The sequence below is a fragment of the Mesoplodon densirostris genome, chromosome 18 (assembly GCF_025265405.1).
Source record: "Mesoplodon densirostris isolate mMesDen1 chromosome 18, mMesDen1 primary haplotype, whole genome shotgun sequence".
Lineage (NCBI taxonomy): Eukaryota > Metazoa > Chordata > Mammalia > Artiodactyla > Ziphiidae > Mesoplodon > Mesoplodon densirostris.
The window spans coordinates 40,472,785-40,490,071 of record NC_082678.1 but is presented as its reverse complement, the minus strand read 5'-3'; the positions used below and the strand labels follow the sequence as shown (position 1 = coordinate 40,490,071).

Here is a 17,287-nt window from a genome sequence, read left to right as displayed (position 1 = left end):
CAGCCTTTAATTATTTCATTTTATATTTAGTAACATTTATTGTGGCATTTCTCATTACAAAAGTAATATATCATCATAGTAAAAAAAGAAGGAGAGGGAAGTTACCCCAAGAAATAAATAGGCCCTATAATTCATCATTTTTCCCCAACACTCCCAACTTTTGGTGTATGATATCCTTTAAGACTTCCTTCTACGTATCTGTATTGTTGAAATTATAAAAAATATTTTATTACCAGCTAATGTGAGTCCCTCTTCTTATTCTTCATCATCATCATTTATTTTTTTTAAAAAACATTCTCATTGTTTTCTTTTTTCTTTTTTCTTTTTTTTTTACAACTTTATTGGAATATAATTGCTTCACTCATTGTTTTCTTTTAGATTAACTTTAAGATTTTTGGTCAAGGTTTATAAAGTTATATTGTTAGTTATTGTGTGAATTGGAATCACATCGAACTTATAAATCTATTTAGGGGAAATCAATTTTTTATGTGCTTGTTAAACTCTACATAATATTGAAAAATTAAAAATAGCCTAGCTTTTGGTGATTGATTGTTAAATAAATTAAGGTGTATCAATACAGTCTAATACCCAGGCACATAAATATTGTTATAGAAGAATATTTAATGACATGGGAAAATGTTTACATTTTATGCACAAAAACCAGGTCATAAAACAAATGAGCTACATGGATCAAATAAAAATAAACATAAATATAAATGCAGACATAAATAAAAATATAAATAATATAAAATAAATAGAAATAGTAATAATAAACTTGAAAATATATCCAAACATCTACAGGCAATACCAAAATGTAAATGACACAAGGATGACAGTTAATTTTCATATTCTTTTTTGCATTTTGTCATTTTTCCCTTTTTATAAGAAATAGTTCAGATCACATAAATATCATTTTAGATAGAGAAAAATATGCCAGCTGTCTGATGTCATCCCAGATAGCGGTGCCTCCAAGTTTACTGCCATGCTTCAGGGCCATGGCTGCCTGTTGACTGTCTCCAGTCCACCCCTTGATGCAGGCTTACTCCACCCACCTGTCTCCTCAGCTACCTTCAAACTGTCGAGCGTGCCCTGGAAGCTGGGGAGGTGCTGCTGATTGAAAACCTAGAGGAGTCCATCGATCCTGTGCTGGGACCCCTGCTTGGGAGAGAAGGCGTTAAGAAAGGACGGTGAGACCCAGCTATACTGCTAGCCCTTCTGAGGGGCTGGTTCACGGCCCCTGGTAGAGCTGTGCACAGACCCGCTCCTCCTAGAACTTTCTCTCCTCAGCTCACGTCAAGTAGCCCCCTTGAAGCACACCTTTCATTCTGCCAGAAGAGGAACATTTAGCTGCCCTCATGCCCTAGAGGCAGTTCCAGAGGAACTTCCATCAGCCAGCTCACTGGCTTGCTGCTCCAACGACCCCAGTGCACTAGTCTAGAGCAGCGTTAGAGGGAAGGTGGTGAAAAAGCAGTCTGACTTTGAACCGTGAACATTTCATCTAAGCCAGTCGTCTGAGTTCTGAGAGCTCAGTGCTTTGTCAGCTTGATGAACCCCTGTTGCTCTAGGTGCTGGTGGCTGATCAGGGCTCAGCAAGGGTCTGGGGGGAGGAGGAAGAGGAGGAAAAGAGGGGCAGGAGAAGGGCCACAGTCACATAGGAGGGGGGTGAGAATTATCAGAAGGGAGCCTCACCCACTGCCCAGGCCATAAGCCACCTTTTCAAGTCCTTAGGATGTGCTTATTTACTTAATTAACCATTTTCACCCGTAGAAGTAATGCTCCATCAGCCATGAGACAAAGTAAGCCCTATTGCTAGCCTATAAATCACCTTCGTGCAAACCCTAAGAAGGTTCCCCTTCCTGCAAATGCTTTACTGCCATCTGCTGGAAACGTTCCATAATGCACTCATGTACACGGACCACAAAGTGAGTGGCTCTTCTTCCAGCTGTGCCCGCAAAATCAGATGTGGTGGCGGTGGGAGAAGGTCTGTCACCCTCCACCCCTGTTCCCTGCCCGAGGGCTCAACCTAGACACGCTCGGGAGGAGTCATCTGAGTATGGCAATGTTGTTTGCTGTGAATTTGCAAAAAAACCGTGTAGGATTCTGTCCCTGACCAAAGCTCACAGGAAGGCACTCCACCTTCACATGAGCCCTTGTGTTCCAGGTTCATTAAAATCGGAGACAAAGAGTGTGAGTACAATCCCAAGTTCCGGCTCATCCTTCACACCAAGCTGGCCAATCCTCACTACCAACCCGAGCTGCAGGCTCAGGCCACCCTGATCAACTTCACCGTGACCAGGGACGGCCTGGAGGACCAGCTGCTGGCCGCTGTGGTCAGCATGGAGAGGCCAGACCTGGAGAAGCTGAAGGTGCGTCAAGTACCCAGCAAGGAAGGGAAGAAGGAGATGCCCTGCCACCAGACCTTGCCGTGTGCCCAACTCTGGGATAGGTGGGGCTGTTCCTCCAGAAGCTGAGCAGTGTGGTTTCGCTAGAGTTCGGAGGAGCGCCAGCACCATCCAGCCACCTGGAATACCCTACTGGGAAACAGAGGATAGAGCAGGCTGAAGAACAGGAGGCAGTAGGCAGCTGGGAGAACCCACACTCCTGTCCAAGAGCAGGGCTGGCACAGGCTGTACAGGAACACGTTTGGGCCTCTCACCACACGTGCTCCATGTCTGTGTCCAGAACTAAGTGGGGTTCAGTCCTGCAAGGGCAGTAGAAATGGATTCAGCCACTTTAGGGTAGCGTCTTAGTCATCTTGGGCTGCCATCACAAAATACCATAGACTATGTGGCTTGAACAGCAGACATTTATTTTCTCACAGTCTGGAAGCTGGAAGTCTGAGTTACGGGTCCAGTTTCTGGTGAGACCTCTCTTCCTGGCTTGTAGGTGGCCACTGTCTCACCATGTACTCATAGACCTCTTCCTTGTGTGTGCAGAGAGAGCAAGCTCTCTGATGTCTCTGCTTATAAGGGCACTAATCCCACCATGAGGACCCCATCCTCATGACCTCATTTAACCTTAATTACCTCCACCTCCAATACAGTCACATGGGGGAGGGGGGAGTTAGGGCTTCAACATATGAACTTGGGGGGGCACACTTTTGTCCATAGCAAATAGTATCCTTTTCCCCCTCTCCTTAGACATGATTAGATTATAAGAGCAGGGGGATGTTAGAGTGCCAGGGGGCTAATTTAAATTGGGAAGGTCAGAAAAATATTCTGTGAGGAGGTGGCATGAGCCTTTGGCTCAGAGCACCCATAGCAGAGAGAAGAGTGAATTCTGGTTATAAAGCAAGATGGAGACATGTGTTTTTAAGAAACAGAAGATAGGCCAGGGTGACTGTGGCTGGGGCCTCCAACAAGAAGTGTTCTTTCCATGGATCCAAAGGCAATAATCCCAGGCTGTACAAGAGCAGAGAAACCGCAGCTGCCTGAGGTTACATGTGCACCCACCCACAGTAAGAGAGTGCCCAGTGCTTTAGGACGTAGAACCTAACAATCAAAAAGGGAGAGGAGGTAAGATCTGCCTGGATACCAATGCCCCACTCCAACCTTAAGGAGGGCTCCTGTGATTATCTTGTCGAAACTGTATAAAACCATTTCTAGTTGTTTATTTTTTTTTTAAGGTCATCTATAGGAGAGCTCTTCCCTTGGGGGCCAGCAAAGTGGTGATAGACAGGACCTTCCAGAGAAGTAAAACTTGACCCCACCCTCTAACTATTCCCAGAAATAACTTCCATTTAGTGACTAGACTGTGTCCCAGCATTGTGCTAAGCCTTGCACAGCACTCCTACGAGTAGGGCCAGGGTTAACCCAGCTGAGGTTATGACGTGTTAAGAGGTAACTCAGCCCAAGGTCACATGACTAGTAACTGGTACAGTTGGGGTTCAGGTCACCTGCTGATTTTGTCTGCTTGTGGTCCCGAGCACTCTGCTATCCTGCTTCCATTTCGCTAAGGGAAGGGATTCTGGCCCACAACCCTTTATCTATTCAGACCTACCGCGAGAACAGGATGCTCTGGGCTTCTACACCTGACTTTCCCTTATGCGATATTTGCAGTCAGATCTCACGAAGCAGCAGAATGGGTTCAAAATCACCCTCAAAACATTAGAAGACAACCTGCTTTCTCGCCTCTCCTCGGCCTCTGGGAACTTCCTGGGAGAAACGGCCTTGGTGGAGAACCTTGAGATCACTAAGCAGACTGCTGCGGAAGTTGAGAAAAAGGTAAGACCTGGCAACCTAGGCTGGCGGACAGAGGCCCTCCTCCTACTCCCTGAGTCCTATTTCTAGGGGAAAAAAAGAGTAACAGGTGGCTCTTCCATCTTCCTGAGTTTCTCCTAGAAAGTCAAACTAGGCAGGATCCCTGAAATGACTACGTCACATCCTGCGTTACGAGTGCCCCCACCTCCTGGGAAATGCCCTTGACGGCTCTACTCCGCAGACGTTTGACGAGTACGTACGTCTGTGCAGGGCCTCGTGCTCTGTGCAGGAAATAGTCGCTCAAACTGAATACCTCAGTGAGTCCATGGAATTGCCCTGAAGCTAAGGAATCACACTATTTTACAAGTTGGCTGGTTCAGGCATGATTGCACCCCGAGAAAACTCACAGCCTGCCAAAAGCTCACAAGTCTGATTTTAATGGGAAAACTTCAGTGACGTCCAGGGAAACTCAGCTCTCAAAAAAAAAAAAAAAAAAACAAAACAAACCGGTATCATCGTGCAAAACTACTTAGCATATAGCTTCCTTCCTTTGTTTCACAACGTTCGGGAGACTTTTATTCCCCCTTGCGGGAATAAAAGTCTGCCCTTCCCCAGCAGACTGCTGACCCTACAGGGGCCCTTTCACATTCTCAGTCCTGCTCTTGGACCAGAAGAGGAATTAAGTTCCTGGTTCTGAGCAAGATAAGCATGTCTGTAACAGTGCCCAGGAATGATGCACCTTTGAAGGAATACCTTTATTGGGATTTCTCCAAATATGAGAAATAAGACTTTGTTCGAGGTAGGGACAAGTTAGGAAAAATGAAAAGCAATGATGGACAGGGCAGATAAACCAGGTCCTACTCACTCTGAGATAACAGACAACTACGGCCGGAATGAGAGACTGAAAGGAGGAAGGTCCAGCCTCGCCTTGTCTCCTCAGTCGCTGTGTGACCACCAAGTTTTACTGCTGGTTCTCTACGGCCTCCAAGTCTCTAGAGAGGGGCATGCAGAGTTTGTAAAACAGTTATGGTAGAAGTTCCACTGCCCTGGGCAGGAGAGATGGGGGAACAGAGCCCAACTCACACAGAGGGAGAAGGTCAGAGATAGAATTGACCATGTTGGTCTCTTCTCCCTACCTCCTCCTCTCTTTCTTTATCCTTTTCTTTAAACTCAGTGAACAATTATTGAGCACCTGCTGTGTGCCAGGCTTTTTGTATGCAGCCTTTTATTCTTTCATTGTTTCTTTTCTTTTTGTCTTCTTTCTCTTTCTCATTCATTCATCCAATCAATACTTGGTTGGAAGCTGTTATATTCCAAATTCCGTGGCAGAAGGTGGGGGTACCACAAGGAAGCCAAGAATCCCAGGCTTCCAGGACCTGGTTCTCTAAGGGAGAAGGACAGGCAGTTACAAAACTGATGAGGGCTGTGGGAGAGGAAGCATGGGGAGTCATGAACACACAGAGGAAGCGCACTCAGCCCATGCTGGGTTAGCGGTAGAAGGATGCTTCCCTGTAGTATGAGTGGAACATTGAGAGAGTGTAGAGGGGATGGAAGTAGTCACTGGAGATGAGGCATGAAAGGGAGGCTGGCTCCATCACAAAGGATTTTGCAGACCATGCTAAGAAGTGTGGGCTGTAGATGGGAGCTAGGGTTCCTAAAAGAGGTTATTTTTTCCCTCTTTAGACAAGAGAGTAACATGATCAGACCTGTGCTTTAGGAAGATCACTCCAGCTCCAATCCAGAGGAGAGCTTGGGGAAGCAGGAGGCAGAGAAAGCAGGAGGGGGTACAGTAATTCAGATTAGAAGTGATGGCATTCTGAAGTAAGGTTGGCAGTGATGGTACAAAGAAGTGGGCAAATTCGAGAGCTATGGGCCACTTCAAGGAGATAGAATTGGAAAACTTGTTAACTGATTGGATATGATTATATACAGATAAAAGTATTGTCGAGGAAATGTCTCAGTTCCAGGAATAAACATCTAGATAGGTATTGGTGCCAATACCTGAGAGAAGAGAGCATAAGTGGATTTGGGGGTGAGAAGAAATAATGATTTTAGTTTATGTCATGTTGAGTTTGAAATGCCTCTGGGCCATGCACATGGGAACATCCTGTGGGTTTTGGGATATATGATCTTGGCTGGTGATAGAGTGCTGAGACTTTTTAGCGAGTAGTTGATTGTTGAAACTGTAGGAGTGGATGAAGTCACCAGGGAGGTGTGTGTGCAGTGATAAGACTGGGAGTACAGCACTGAAGTATATGAACACATTTCAGGACAAGTTCAGAAGATGGAAAGCACGGACTAGAGTGGAGATGGGAGGAAAAGCAGGTAAATAAGGCAATTATGAAAGAAAGCGTTTCAGGAAGGGATGTCAGTGGTGTCAAATGGTGCTGAGAACGCAAAGAAGATACAGCTGAGATGTATCCACTGTATTTTGCAAAAAGGAGTTATCAGTAATCTTGAGGAGAATGGTTTCCATGAAGTAGCAGAAGCCAGAGTGCCTTAGAATGATAGTAAATAGGAGTTGAGAAAGGGGAAGTGAGTATAGACAACTCTTTAAAGAAGCCAGACTATAAAATGGTAGAAAGAAAAAGGATTGTAACCTAAGGAGGACATAGCATCCTTGGAGGATTTTTCTCCAAGATGGCAGAGACTGAGCTTACTAAGATCCTAGCTGGACATTGGAGGATGCATGGATTGTAAAGGAAAAGGAGCCATTGAGAAGAAGAGTTGAATGTACAGAAATGAGAAGTAATGATTAGTACAATGGGGTACATAAGAAATCAGGGGAAATGTCATTCAGGTCACTGAGGAAGAGCTTATCTTTAGAAATATGGAGAGTTAATTCCAATATAATGGGGGAGAGGGGGCAAACATGTATCTACAAATGGTCCATAGGTCAATGTGAGCAATGGAGTTGGGGGGTCAGAAAATTAAGGGAGTGGGAGGGAAGGCAGAATTAAGAATGGTCCCTATATAATACATTTGTGAAAGCATGAGTTATAGTCATGGTCATCTGCTTAGAATGAGGGGATGGTGGTGAGGTAGGGTGCTTGCGGAAAGGAGTGAAGGTTCACAATAGTTGTTGTGGGAGATGGGAATGAAAGTTGACTAAGGACATAGATTAATGCACAGCATTAAGGACCCAGGTGAGCATGAATAGTATGAACCTGTGGTAACACAATCTGAGCAATTATGTGATTTTTATTCCATTCCACTCCATCCTGAGAATCTTTGTCTTTTAACTACTGAATTTGACCAATTTACATTTACTAACGTTACTGATATAGTTGGATTTCTTTCTGCTATCTTAATTTGTACTTTCTTTTAATCATGCTTTTTGTTTATTTTTTCTCCTTTCTTGATTTTTCTTTATCATCCTCTTTTATCCTTTGCTGATTTTAAAGTTATTTACTCTATTTTGTTAATTAACCTTGTTTCATTTATATATGAGAAATATATTTCATTTTATATGTGACTTAACAATATATGTATTGACTTAACAAAGTCTAAAATTAAGCACTGTATCTAGCCTCTTCCAAAACAATATTAGGACGTTAGAATACTTGGTCATTTTTTCCATCTTCTGCTACTGTTTCATAACACTTTAGTTCCACCTTGCTTTTATCTACTACTTCCAAACTGATCATGTTTTTTATAGTCTTTGTTATTTTTTTATAATATATATATTTTGGGCTGCACCACACAGCATGTGGGATCTTAGTTCCCTCACCAGGGATCCAAACTGTGCCCCCTGTAGTGGAAGCATGGAGTCTTAACCCTGGACCACGAGGGAAGTCCCCAGTAGGCTTTGTTATTTAGATTGACTGTATATTTAAGGAATTCTTGCATCTCATTTATTCCTTTTGGATTCAGTTTTCTTCTGATTGAAACAAATAATTACTTCTTCAGCAGCCTGTGGATAGTAAGCTGTCTTTGACATTGACTGCTTCTTCAAAGTAAAACCTCTGGTCTTTAATCAATTTTGGAAAATTCTTAACTATTATAGCTCAAATATTGCCTCTCCCTCTCTATTCTGTACTCATTTCTGTTAGACATATTTTTTTTCTTTTTTTTAGATGTATTTTAAATCTTTTCATTTTATCTGCCAAGTCTCAACCTCTTTTACATATTTTCCATCTTTATTTCTCTCTGAGCTGCTTGTGTAACAATTTCCTCAGAATTTATCTTTTAGTTTGCTTATTCTCTTTCAACTCAAGTCCATTATTTAACCAGTCACTGAGTTTTCCATTTTAATAACTGTATTCTTGTTTTTAGAAGTTCTAGTTAGTTCTTTTTCAGATAATGTCTGTTCTTTTTTTATAATGTCCTGATTTTATGCTTTCTTTTATCTCTACTGCTTTTAAACACAATTAGCTAATGGTAGGTAGTTCAATCATCTTCAGCTCTTGGGATGCTAATCTTTCTGGGATTTTTTTTGTGGGGGGAGGTAGGGGGTCTTCTAATTGTCCCCTTTGGTAACACTTCCTCCTGAAGTTTGTAATTGTTTATTGAGAGCTCATCTTCAGTAGGGATCATTGTTTTTTCCTGCAGGACTCTCATGAATTATCAGTAGTTTCACTCTATGCTGGAGCATAAGACAGGTCATACTGAGGTTGTACTTAATAACATGTTCTTACAGAATCCCTCTTTGATGCTTAGGTCTCTTTTCTCATTTTTACCTCTGATAAATTTTCTGAAAATAGACCTCCATTGAAAGAGATCTTCTTTGTGAATTTACATATTAACTCATAAAAATTAAGAAAACTGAAAATTAGATCGTGCTGCTTTTACTGGATTCCATTGCCTAGAATTCTGGCTCATTTTTCAAGTTGAGTGTGTGTGTGTGTGTATGTATCTCCCACGTGTCCCCACTGGAGGGGCTGACACTTTCACCTTCTGAAGGACTAGGAGTGTGTCATCTCTTCCTCACTCAAGCTCAGTTAAGGAAAACCATGGCAGCTCTCTACCCTCTAGCTGCTCCCCCCATCCCAGTCCACCCCCCGCACACACAGACACAATGTGCTTACACAGAGAGGCCACGCTGATTCTCAGGTAGCCCTGGTTGGTTTGAACAATGGACCACTATTGATTTTTCTAACAGGTGCAGGAGGCCAAGGTGACGGAGGTGAAAATCAACGAGGCCCGGGAACACTATCGGCCGGCAGCTGCCCGGGCCTCTCTGCTCTACTTCATCATGAATGACCTCGGCAAGATCCACCCGATGTACCAATTTTCTCTCAAGGTGACTTACACCTGGAATTTTCTGAATAGTCATAATTCAGCAGTGTAATACAGCCAGTGCAGCTCTCCATGAGGGCTTATCTATGTGTTTCATTAGCTGTGGCAGCTATTTAAGATCAAATCCAGGAGAGCAGCTACATTGCCTTACAGTCCTCGTCTCTTTAATTGGGTCTTTTATGACTCATTGGTTATTTGGCTAGAACAGCAAGAGAGACCACAGCAGGTCTTGGCCTCACTCACTAAGTACATATATTACAGCAGGAACTATGCTTACTGAAAGTGTGGAAGAGGATACCAAGAAACATGAGAAGTGACCCCTGCCCCAAAGAGCTTAAAATCTAATCGGGATGATCAAATGTGCATGTCATTTTTATCAGTTAAAACCAAAGCAGGCCATGATAATAGTCCAACTTTAAATTACTTTCCTTATTACCCTAATATCCTCAAAGCTACTGCTTTATGGTTGCTGAAATATTTCTAAAACCAAAGACGTTAGCAAATTGTAAGTGCTGACTAGGCTTATCTTACTCATGAAAAAAATAAAGACCTATAAATTTTAATTACATCTATGAAAATATATCTTTCTCCCCTAAGGCGTTCACCAAAAGACCACAATTGAAGAGGGCTTAGGGGGTGGTGGAGCATTTCTGAACAACTTCTCTGGTTTAACCCAACAAACAGAGAGGACACACACACACACACATTCAGAGCACACACCTCATTCTGTGAAGCTCAGCTGGCATATGGAGGCCAGGGTGTGGGGATGAGGTGAGGGCCTCCACTACCTGGAACTCATTCAGTTGGAGATGGCATTCCATCCTGTCCCAATTCCCTTCCCTCAACTCAGAGTCTCTGCAGATTAAGTGAACTGTGTTTGTAATATTTTATGTTTATAAACGAAATCCAATACTTGGCATTATATTCAGGTCAAAGCCCCATATGAAAGAATTATAAAAGATTTTAAAACAGCATAAAAGTTAGCATGATAAGCCTAATAACTATGGGATCACTTCCATAGTTCTGAGAGTAGTTGAAATCTACCTCAGTGACTCTTTCTGAAAAAAGGAGATTAGATGAAGCACATGAAAATATGTGTTCAAAACAAACAAAACAAAACAAAAAACAAACCAAAAAACCCAAGACTGGAAATCTGCATAGCCAAAAATTGAAAAGACCCAATTATATCTTGATTTTTATTTTCTGTAATGATTCATTCTATTCATATCACATTCAAAATGCAGCATTCCTAATATTAATTTTTTATAAATAGTCTATAAGTTTAAAACAATGGAAAATTGATTCATAGATTTTTATTTCATATTATACCCATAATGTATAGTTCAGAAGATGTAACCAAAACAGGCTCTGCTCCCACCATTGCAGCAAGAGTCCCTAAGAAAAAAGCACATGTAAGTGGACTCACCAAACAATGCAGAATTACTGGAAAGAAAAACAAGGAACACCTGATGTTCTGATCATTACCAAAAGGAAAAGTAATTAATTGAAAATATTTTGAGTGCCTGTTATGTACAAGGGTCTCTTCTAGACAGCAAAGTTGTACATGATATTGATTCTACCATCGGGAATTTTATAATCTAGATGCAGGGATCCCCAACCCCCTGGTCTGCGGCCTGTTAGGAACCAGGCCGCACAGCAGGAGGTGAACGGCAGGCGAGCAAGCAAAGCTTCATCTGCCACTCCCCATCGCTCGCATTACCGCCTGAACCACCCCCCACCCCACCACCACCCATCTGGGGAAAATCTGTCTTCCACGAAACCATGCCAAAAATGTTGGGGACGGCTGATCTAGAAGATAGAATCATCCATCCTAACTGGTTATCATTGACTGTGTTTACCTTCCAACAAAACTTATTGGATTTAATTTAATTATTTTGGCCACTGGACATATGTTTTTCACTGACCAAAACTGTTGGCTCTTCTCTATATGCCCCATAGCTTTGCCCACTTTGTGACAACGTAATAATTTATATGAGCAAATTAAGATGAGCTTAGCAAACTAAGACAAGAGTTTTCTTGTTGCCACTGTACCTTCTTGGCAGATTATGCTGGGGAAACATTTCTGTGGCTGGCAAATCGTAATACTCATCACAGGTAGTACTACTAGCTACGTACACAGAGCTGTGTAAATTACCAGTGTCCTACCTCCTGTCCCCAGGCCTTCAACATCGTCTTCCAGAAGGCTGTGGAGAAGGCTGCTCCTGCTGAGAGCCTCAAGGAACGGGTGGCCAATCTAATAGACAGCATTACCTTCTCTATGTACCAGTACACCACCCGTGGGCTCTTTGAGCGTGATAAGCTGACCTACATTTCCCAGCTCACCTTTCAGGTAAAAGTGGATTGAAGAAATTTCCAGAAAACAGGTCACTGTGTATGCCCAGCCAGCAGGTGTAAAGAAACTTTCTTCTCTTAACATCAGTTTCCATTGTCTGTGAAGACTTTTGCGCTCTAAGCAGAGGCATCAGATAAGATGGTCCAATATGGTGCACACATGCTGCCCCCACCATTGTCCCACTCATGGCAGACATGCTTAATCAACCATTTTACTTTTTCTTGGTGATCCTGGATGATCTAAGATCCTCCTCAACAGAGCCCTTCAGCAGCCACTACCAATCAGTCCCAACTAGCACTGAGGGTGAAACTGAATGGCCATACTAATCCTAGATACTTTTTGAGATGCAGTAAGAACTTTGGTAGAATATCCCTAATTATTTATTTACCTGTAAGGTTGCAAGTTTAATGTCCAAACCTTCCCCCAGAATAAGAAATTGCAAATGTCCTTCTATAGCCATAGCAGCCTTGGCCTTAGAAAACTCCTTAAGAACGCTGCTTCTCAAGGGCTTGGGAGCATCAGGGCTTCCAGTGTTAATAAGAAACCTTTGCCTTCTGCTTATTCTCAACATCAAAAAACCATGGAAATTTATTTCCTTGCATCTATCTCTCTAATCATTTAGGATTGGGATCTTTTTTTCATATATAAATTAGAAGCACAGACCAGATTACCCTGTAGGTCTCTTCCAATCCTAAAAGTCAGATATTCCATAATCACTCCTGCGCTGACTCTGTTTGCACGTTCCGAAGCCTAAATTCACGGGGGAATGTTAGCGTGGCTTATCCCTCTCACCCTCTGTGTTCCCCTCTCCAGCCCAGATGACAGCTTGGCCATCACAGAAGGAACTTGAGCCCCAACACAGACAAATTTCCCTCCTGCCACTCATTTACCCCAAACCCTAAGGAGCTTCCACCCCCAGCTCTCACTCCACCCCCCTCATAAATATTTCAACCTCATTTTACAAGGGCTTCTTCACCTCACCTGCTATTTCTAGCCTGTTTTCTCCTTAAAAGACTTTTCCTCAAACTAACCAAATTATTTTTTCTTCGTGAGTATTCCCATCTGTAAGTTTTCAGCGGAGAATGCCATCTGAAAGGGGCAGAACAGTTTCCTGAGCGCCTCTCAGTGTGAAATTTTAGTTCTAACCTAGCCGAGTGCTTTGCACCACCTGCCCAACGCACTGCACTGATTCCCTCCCAAGCCTCTGCACTTTCCACTGCCCCCGCCCCACGGAAATCCTGCCTAAATCTTCCCATCGCGTAGCATCTCTAAAACCCAATTCAGAACCACTTAGAGAAAGTTTAGCCAAATTCATCCCCCACCCCTGCTTGCTGGCCACTGCCCCAGTCTGGAACACCATTAGTAGAATTGATTCACATGTGCACTTCTATTTTGCATATGTTCATCCGTTACTTTGACAGTCTCCTCAAATCATGTCACTTGCATGTGTCATCTTCTCTGTGAAACTGTAGGAAGGTACTTCATGGCACTTATGATTGATCCATGAAGTCCTTGCTTAACAAGATACAGTTATTCACTGTGTGCATTTGACTCATGCTGATATTTGGGGTGAAGTCAGTTGCACCCAGAGGTGATTTGCACAGATATACACTTTCTCCCACTTCAGCCTCTTTCAACAACCAAAATTGACGGGCAGGCTCTAGCGTTAGAAGTGGCACTAGTTACACTGAGTGACAACCCCAGAGATCTCTGGGACCCATGACTGCCGCCAGCTAAAGAAATGCAGCACTGTCCTCCCACATTGCAGATTCTCCTCCTGAACCAGGAAGTCAGTGCAGCAGAGTTGGACTTCCTGCTTCGATCTCCAGTGCAGACAGGCGTCACCAGTCCCGTGGAGTTCCTCTCCCATCAGGCCTGGGGTGGCATCAAGGTCAGTACCAGCCCCCAGGGAGAAAGTCACGTTCTCCTCTCCTGGAGTGTTTTCCTGACACTTGTCCCCAGGAAGCCTGCAGGGGTGTGTTGGGGGCTCACCATGAGCTGTGTTAAACATTGGTGTGTCTGTCCCTTTGTCTGCACCCCGTGGCAGCACTCCCCCTCCCCAGGCCTACGGGGAAGGCTTTGCAGAAAAGGAGCAGGTGTGTGTGCTTGTGCTTGTGCGTGGGCTCTGCCTCCAGGATGTTAGGGAACAGAAGGACCCTGTGAGTGTTTCTGACTCAGCGGAGCTGCCTTCCACCTGCCAGCGCTCAGGGCCGGAATGCGGGCTCCTCTGTGAGGCCGGGGCTGGGGTGGAGATGCTGCGCAAGCGTTTCCATGGAGTGGACAGATGCCAGGCCTCTGCCAGCCGTCCATCTCCCCGTGGGTCCTGATGGCCTCAAAGCAAGGAACGCGTTCCAGCCTGGGGTTCTCAGTGGTTAATAATAGCTCACGTTTATCGAGCACCTTAAAAATTCACTACCTTATTTTATTCTCATGTTCACCTGGGCAATAGGTATTACTTTTTCCCATTTAACATGTAAGAAAAGTGAGATCATTCATCTTATAAGTAGCAGATCCAGGAATCGAGTTCTGGTCTGTCTGATGGCAAAGTCCATCTTCCTTGCATGTTATCCAGCTTAGTTTCATTGGGATTCTACGAACATCGAAAAAATCACAAGCTATGAGCTCCTTTCAGTAGGGACCACGCCTGCATTCATAGGGCTGAGCAGTAAACGTGGACCAGGTGACCACCAGCCCCAGAGTCTAGACGCACTTTCCAGGTGGGAGGAGGTCCAGTCCCCACCTGCAGGAGCCCCACAGCAGGTGCTGTTGCCGTGTGAAGATGGCACCTGCACAAAGTGAATCCTATTTATAACCTTCCGTGTCTGCTGGATTTCCTACATGTTCTGTAGCACAAGGAAGTCTGAGTCTGAAGTAATATGATTGTCTCTCTGTCTTTTTACTAGAATTTTTTGAGACAATGATTCACGTGCAATTATAATAAATAACAGAGATTCTTTGCACCCCATTCCCCACAGTGGTCACATCTAGCTTTCCTGTAGCGCAATATCACATCCAGGAAGCTGACATTGATACAATCTACTACTCTATTCTGATTACACCTGTTTTTCATGCACGTGTGTGTGTGTGTTTAGTTTTATCACACACATTTATCATGTAATCACCACCACAGTCAATACCCAGAGAACTCCGTCTGGTGTGTATGTCACCCTGTTATAGAAACAACAACCTCCTCCCTCCCCCATTCCTAATGCCTGGCAACCACTAATCTGTACTCCATTTGTATAATTTTGTCATTTCAAGGATGTTATATAAATGGAATTATACAGTATGTAACCTTTGGGGACTGGCTTGATCACTCAGTATAACTCCCTTGAGATCCATCCAAGTTGATTTACTTTATAACAAAACCCCAGCACTGGGCCTCCCTGGTGGCGCAGTGGTTGAGAGTCCGCCTGCCGATGCAGGGGATACGGGTTCGTGCCCCGGTCTGGGAGGATCCCATGTGCCGCGGAGCGGCTGGGCCCGTGGGCCATGGCCGCTGGGCCTGCGCGTCCGGAGCCTGTGCTCCGCAGCGGGAGAGGCCACAACAGTGAGAGGCCCGCGTACGGAAAAAAAAAAAAAAAAAAAAAAAACCAGCACTTAATCATTTATGTGCGTGCTGCCCTCTTCAAAGGAGTCATCTTGGGAAATGCTGCCATTGCCCAAAATGTTTTTCTAACTTTTTTTCAGAGTCTGTAGCTCTTCTTTTAATCATCTTTAGGGCTATGTCTAAATCGAGAGTCATCAAACGTTTTCTGCACAGGGTCACATAGCAAATATCTAGGCTTTGAGGGCCACACTCTGTCACAACTATTCAACTCTGCCAAAGTCACACACCATAGGTAAGCAAATGGAAATGGCTGAGTTCCAATAAAACTTTATTTACAAACACAGATGGTGGGCCAGATTGTCCCTGCAGGCCACAGTTTTCTGATCCATGATCTAAATAATAAAGGTGTGATTTGATTTTTTATATATTAGCTCCATTTGTCATTCTGAACCCAGTCTGGCAAATGAGAAGGAGAATAATAATGTTGGGAAAGAAACAAGGGGGAACTCCATTCACAACAGCAACCAAAAATCACAAAGTTATAAAATGCCTAAGAATAATTATACTAAGTGCAGAGCATATGTGTGGAAAACCATCAGCTTTTCTAGGCTACATAAGATAAGATATGAATGAATAGACGCAATCTAGAGTAGCACTGTCCAAAAGAAATATATTGCACATCACATGTGTCATTTAAATTTTTCTAGTAGCCACATTAAAAATGCAAAATGAAAAAAATGTAAAATGAAATTGATGAAAGTAATCTTAATAATATATTTTTCTTAACCCAATACAGCCAAAATATTATCATTTTAATATGTAATTGTCACAAAAGTTATAAGTGAGATATTTTATATTTTTGTAAAAGTCTAAATTCTGGTGTGTATTTTTTGCACTTATAACACATATCAATTCAGATGCTAAATCTTCATCAGAAATACTTGATTTGAATTTAGATTTTATAAAATTTAGAGTTAAAACATTTGATTCATATACCCAAGTTGTTTCAAACATACTTCAAAGTTCTCCAATTACTAAAGCAAGTTCCAGTTTCTAAACTTAAATTTAAAAATAATTAAAATTAACAAATAAAGAATAAATGTGTTAAAACTTGTAAAAAAATAAACAAATAACTAAATAAATAATATGAAGGAAAAAATCAACTATACCAAAAAAAGAATAAATGTGTTAAATTTTTTAAAAAACATAAATAAATAAAATGCAAATAAAAATCCTATTCTTCAGTCATACTGGCCACATTTCATTTGCTCAATACTCACATGTGGCCAATGGCTACCTGCTGGGAAGTATGGCCCCAGAGCTTGAGAATAATGACTCAGAGTCTGATGCTCGTATGGAAGATAAATTCTGGGAAGCAGTTCTAAATGAGCCCATTTGCAGAACTGGAGCAATGATGGAGATGGACCAGTTAACCCAGGCTCTGGAGTCAGACATTCCTGGGTTCAGGTTCAAGTTTGAGTGTGTGTGGCCTCTGACAGGTTATCTCTGTTTCCTTATCTGTTATGCCAGACACATAAATGTTCAGTAAATGGAAACCGATTGTGGTTGTGGTTATGGCTATTGTATTTGTTTCCTAGAATGACCATAACAAAGTGCCACAGGCTGGGTGGCTTAAAAACACAGCATTATTCTGCCAGAGTTCTGGAGGCTAGAAGTCTGAAATTAAGGTGTTGGCAGGTCATGCTCCCTCCAGAGCCTCAGGGAGAAGACCCTTTCTTGCCTCTTCCAGCTTCTGGCAGCCCCAGGCACTCCTGGTTTGTGGCAGGACCACTCAGATCTCTGCCTCCATCTCCACAGTCCCTACATGGCCATCTTCCCTTTGTGTCTTTGCGTCTCTTCTCTTATAAGAGCATCAGTCACAATGGATCAGAGCCCACCCTCCTGACCTCATCTTATTAACTGGATCACACCTGAAAAGAGCCTATT

The 17,287-nt window shown here is 43.1% G+C and overlaps 1 protein-coding gene across 2 annotated transcripts in view; it reads left to right on the top strand.

Moving 5' to 3' along the window:
• The window catches only part of DNAH9 (dynein axonemal heavy chain 9), a 314,223-nt gene that overhangs the window by 254,063 nt on the left and 42,873 nt on the right, over positions 1 to 17,287 (top strand). For both annotated transcript variants that reach the window (XM_060082642.1, XM_060082641.1), the window contains exons 54-59: positions 1,065 to 1,187; positions 2,162 to 2,366; positions 4,059 to 4,223; positions 9,301 to 9,441; positions 11,617 to 11,787; positions 13,559 to 13,681. In XM_060082642.1, coding sequence (XP_059938625.1) covers positions 1,065 to 1,187; positions 2,162 to 2,366; positions 4,059 to 4,223; positions 9,301 to 9,441; positions 11,617 to 11,787; positions 13,559 to 13,681 — 928 coding nt within the window. The remainder of the gene's footprint in view (positions 1 to 1,064; positions 1,188 to 2,161; positions 2,367 to 4,058; positions 4,224 to 9,300; positions 9,442 to 11,616; positions 11,788 to 13,558; positions 13,682 to 17,287) is intronic.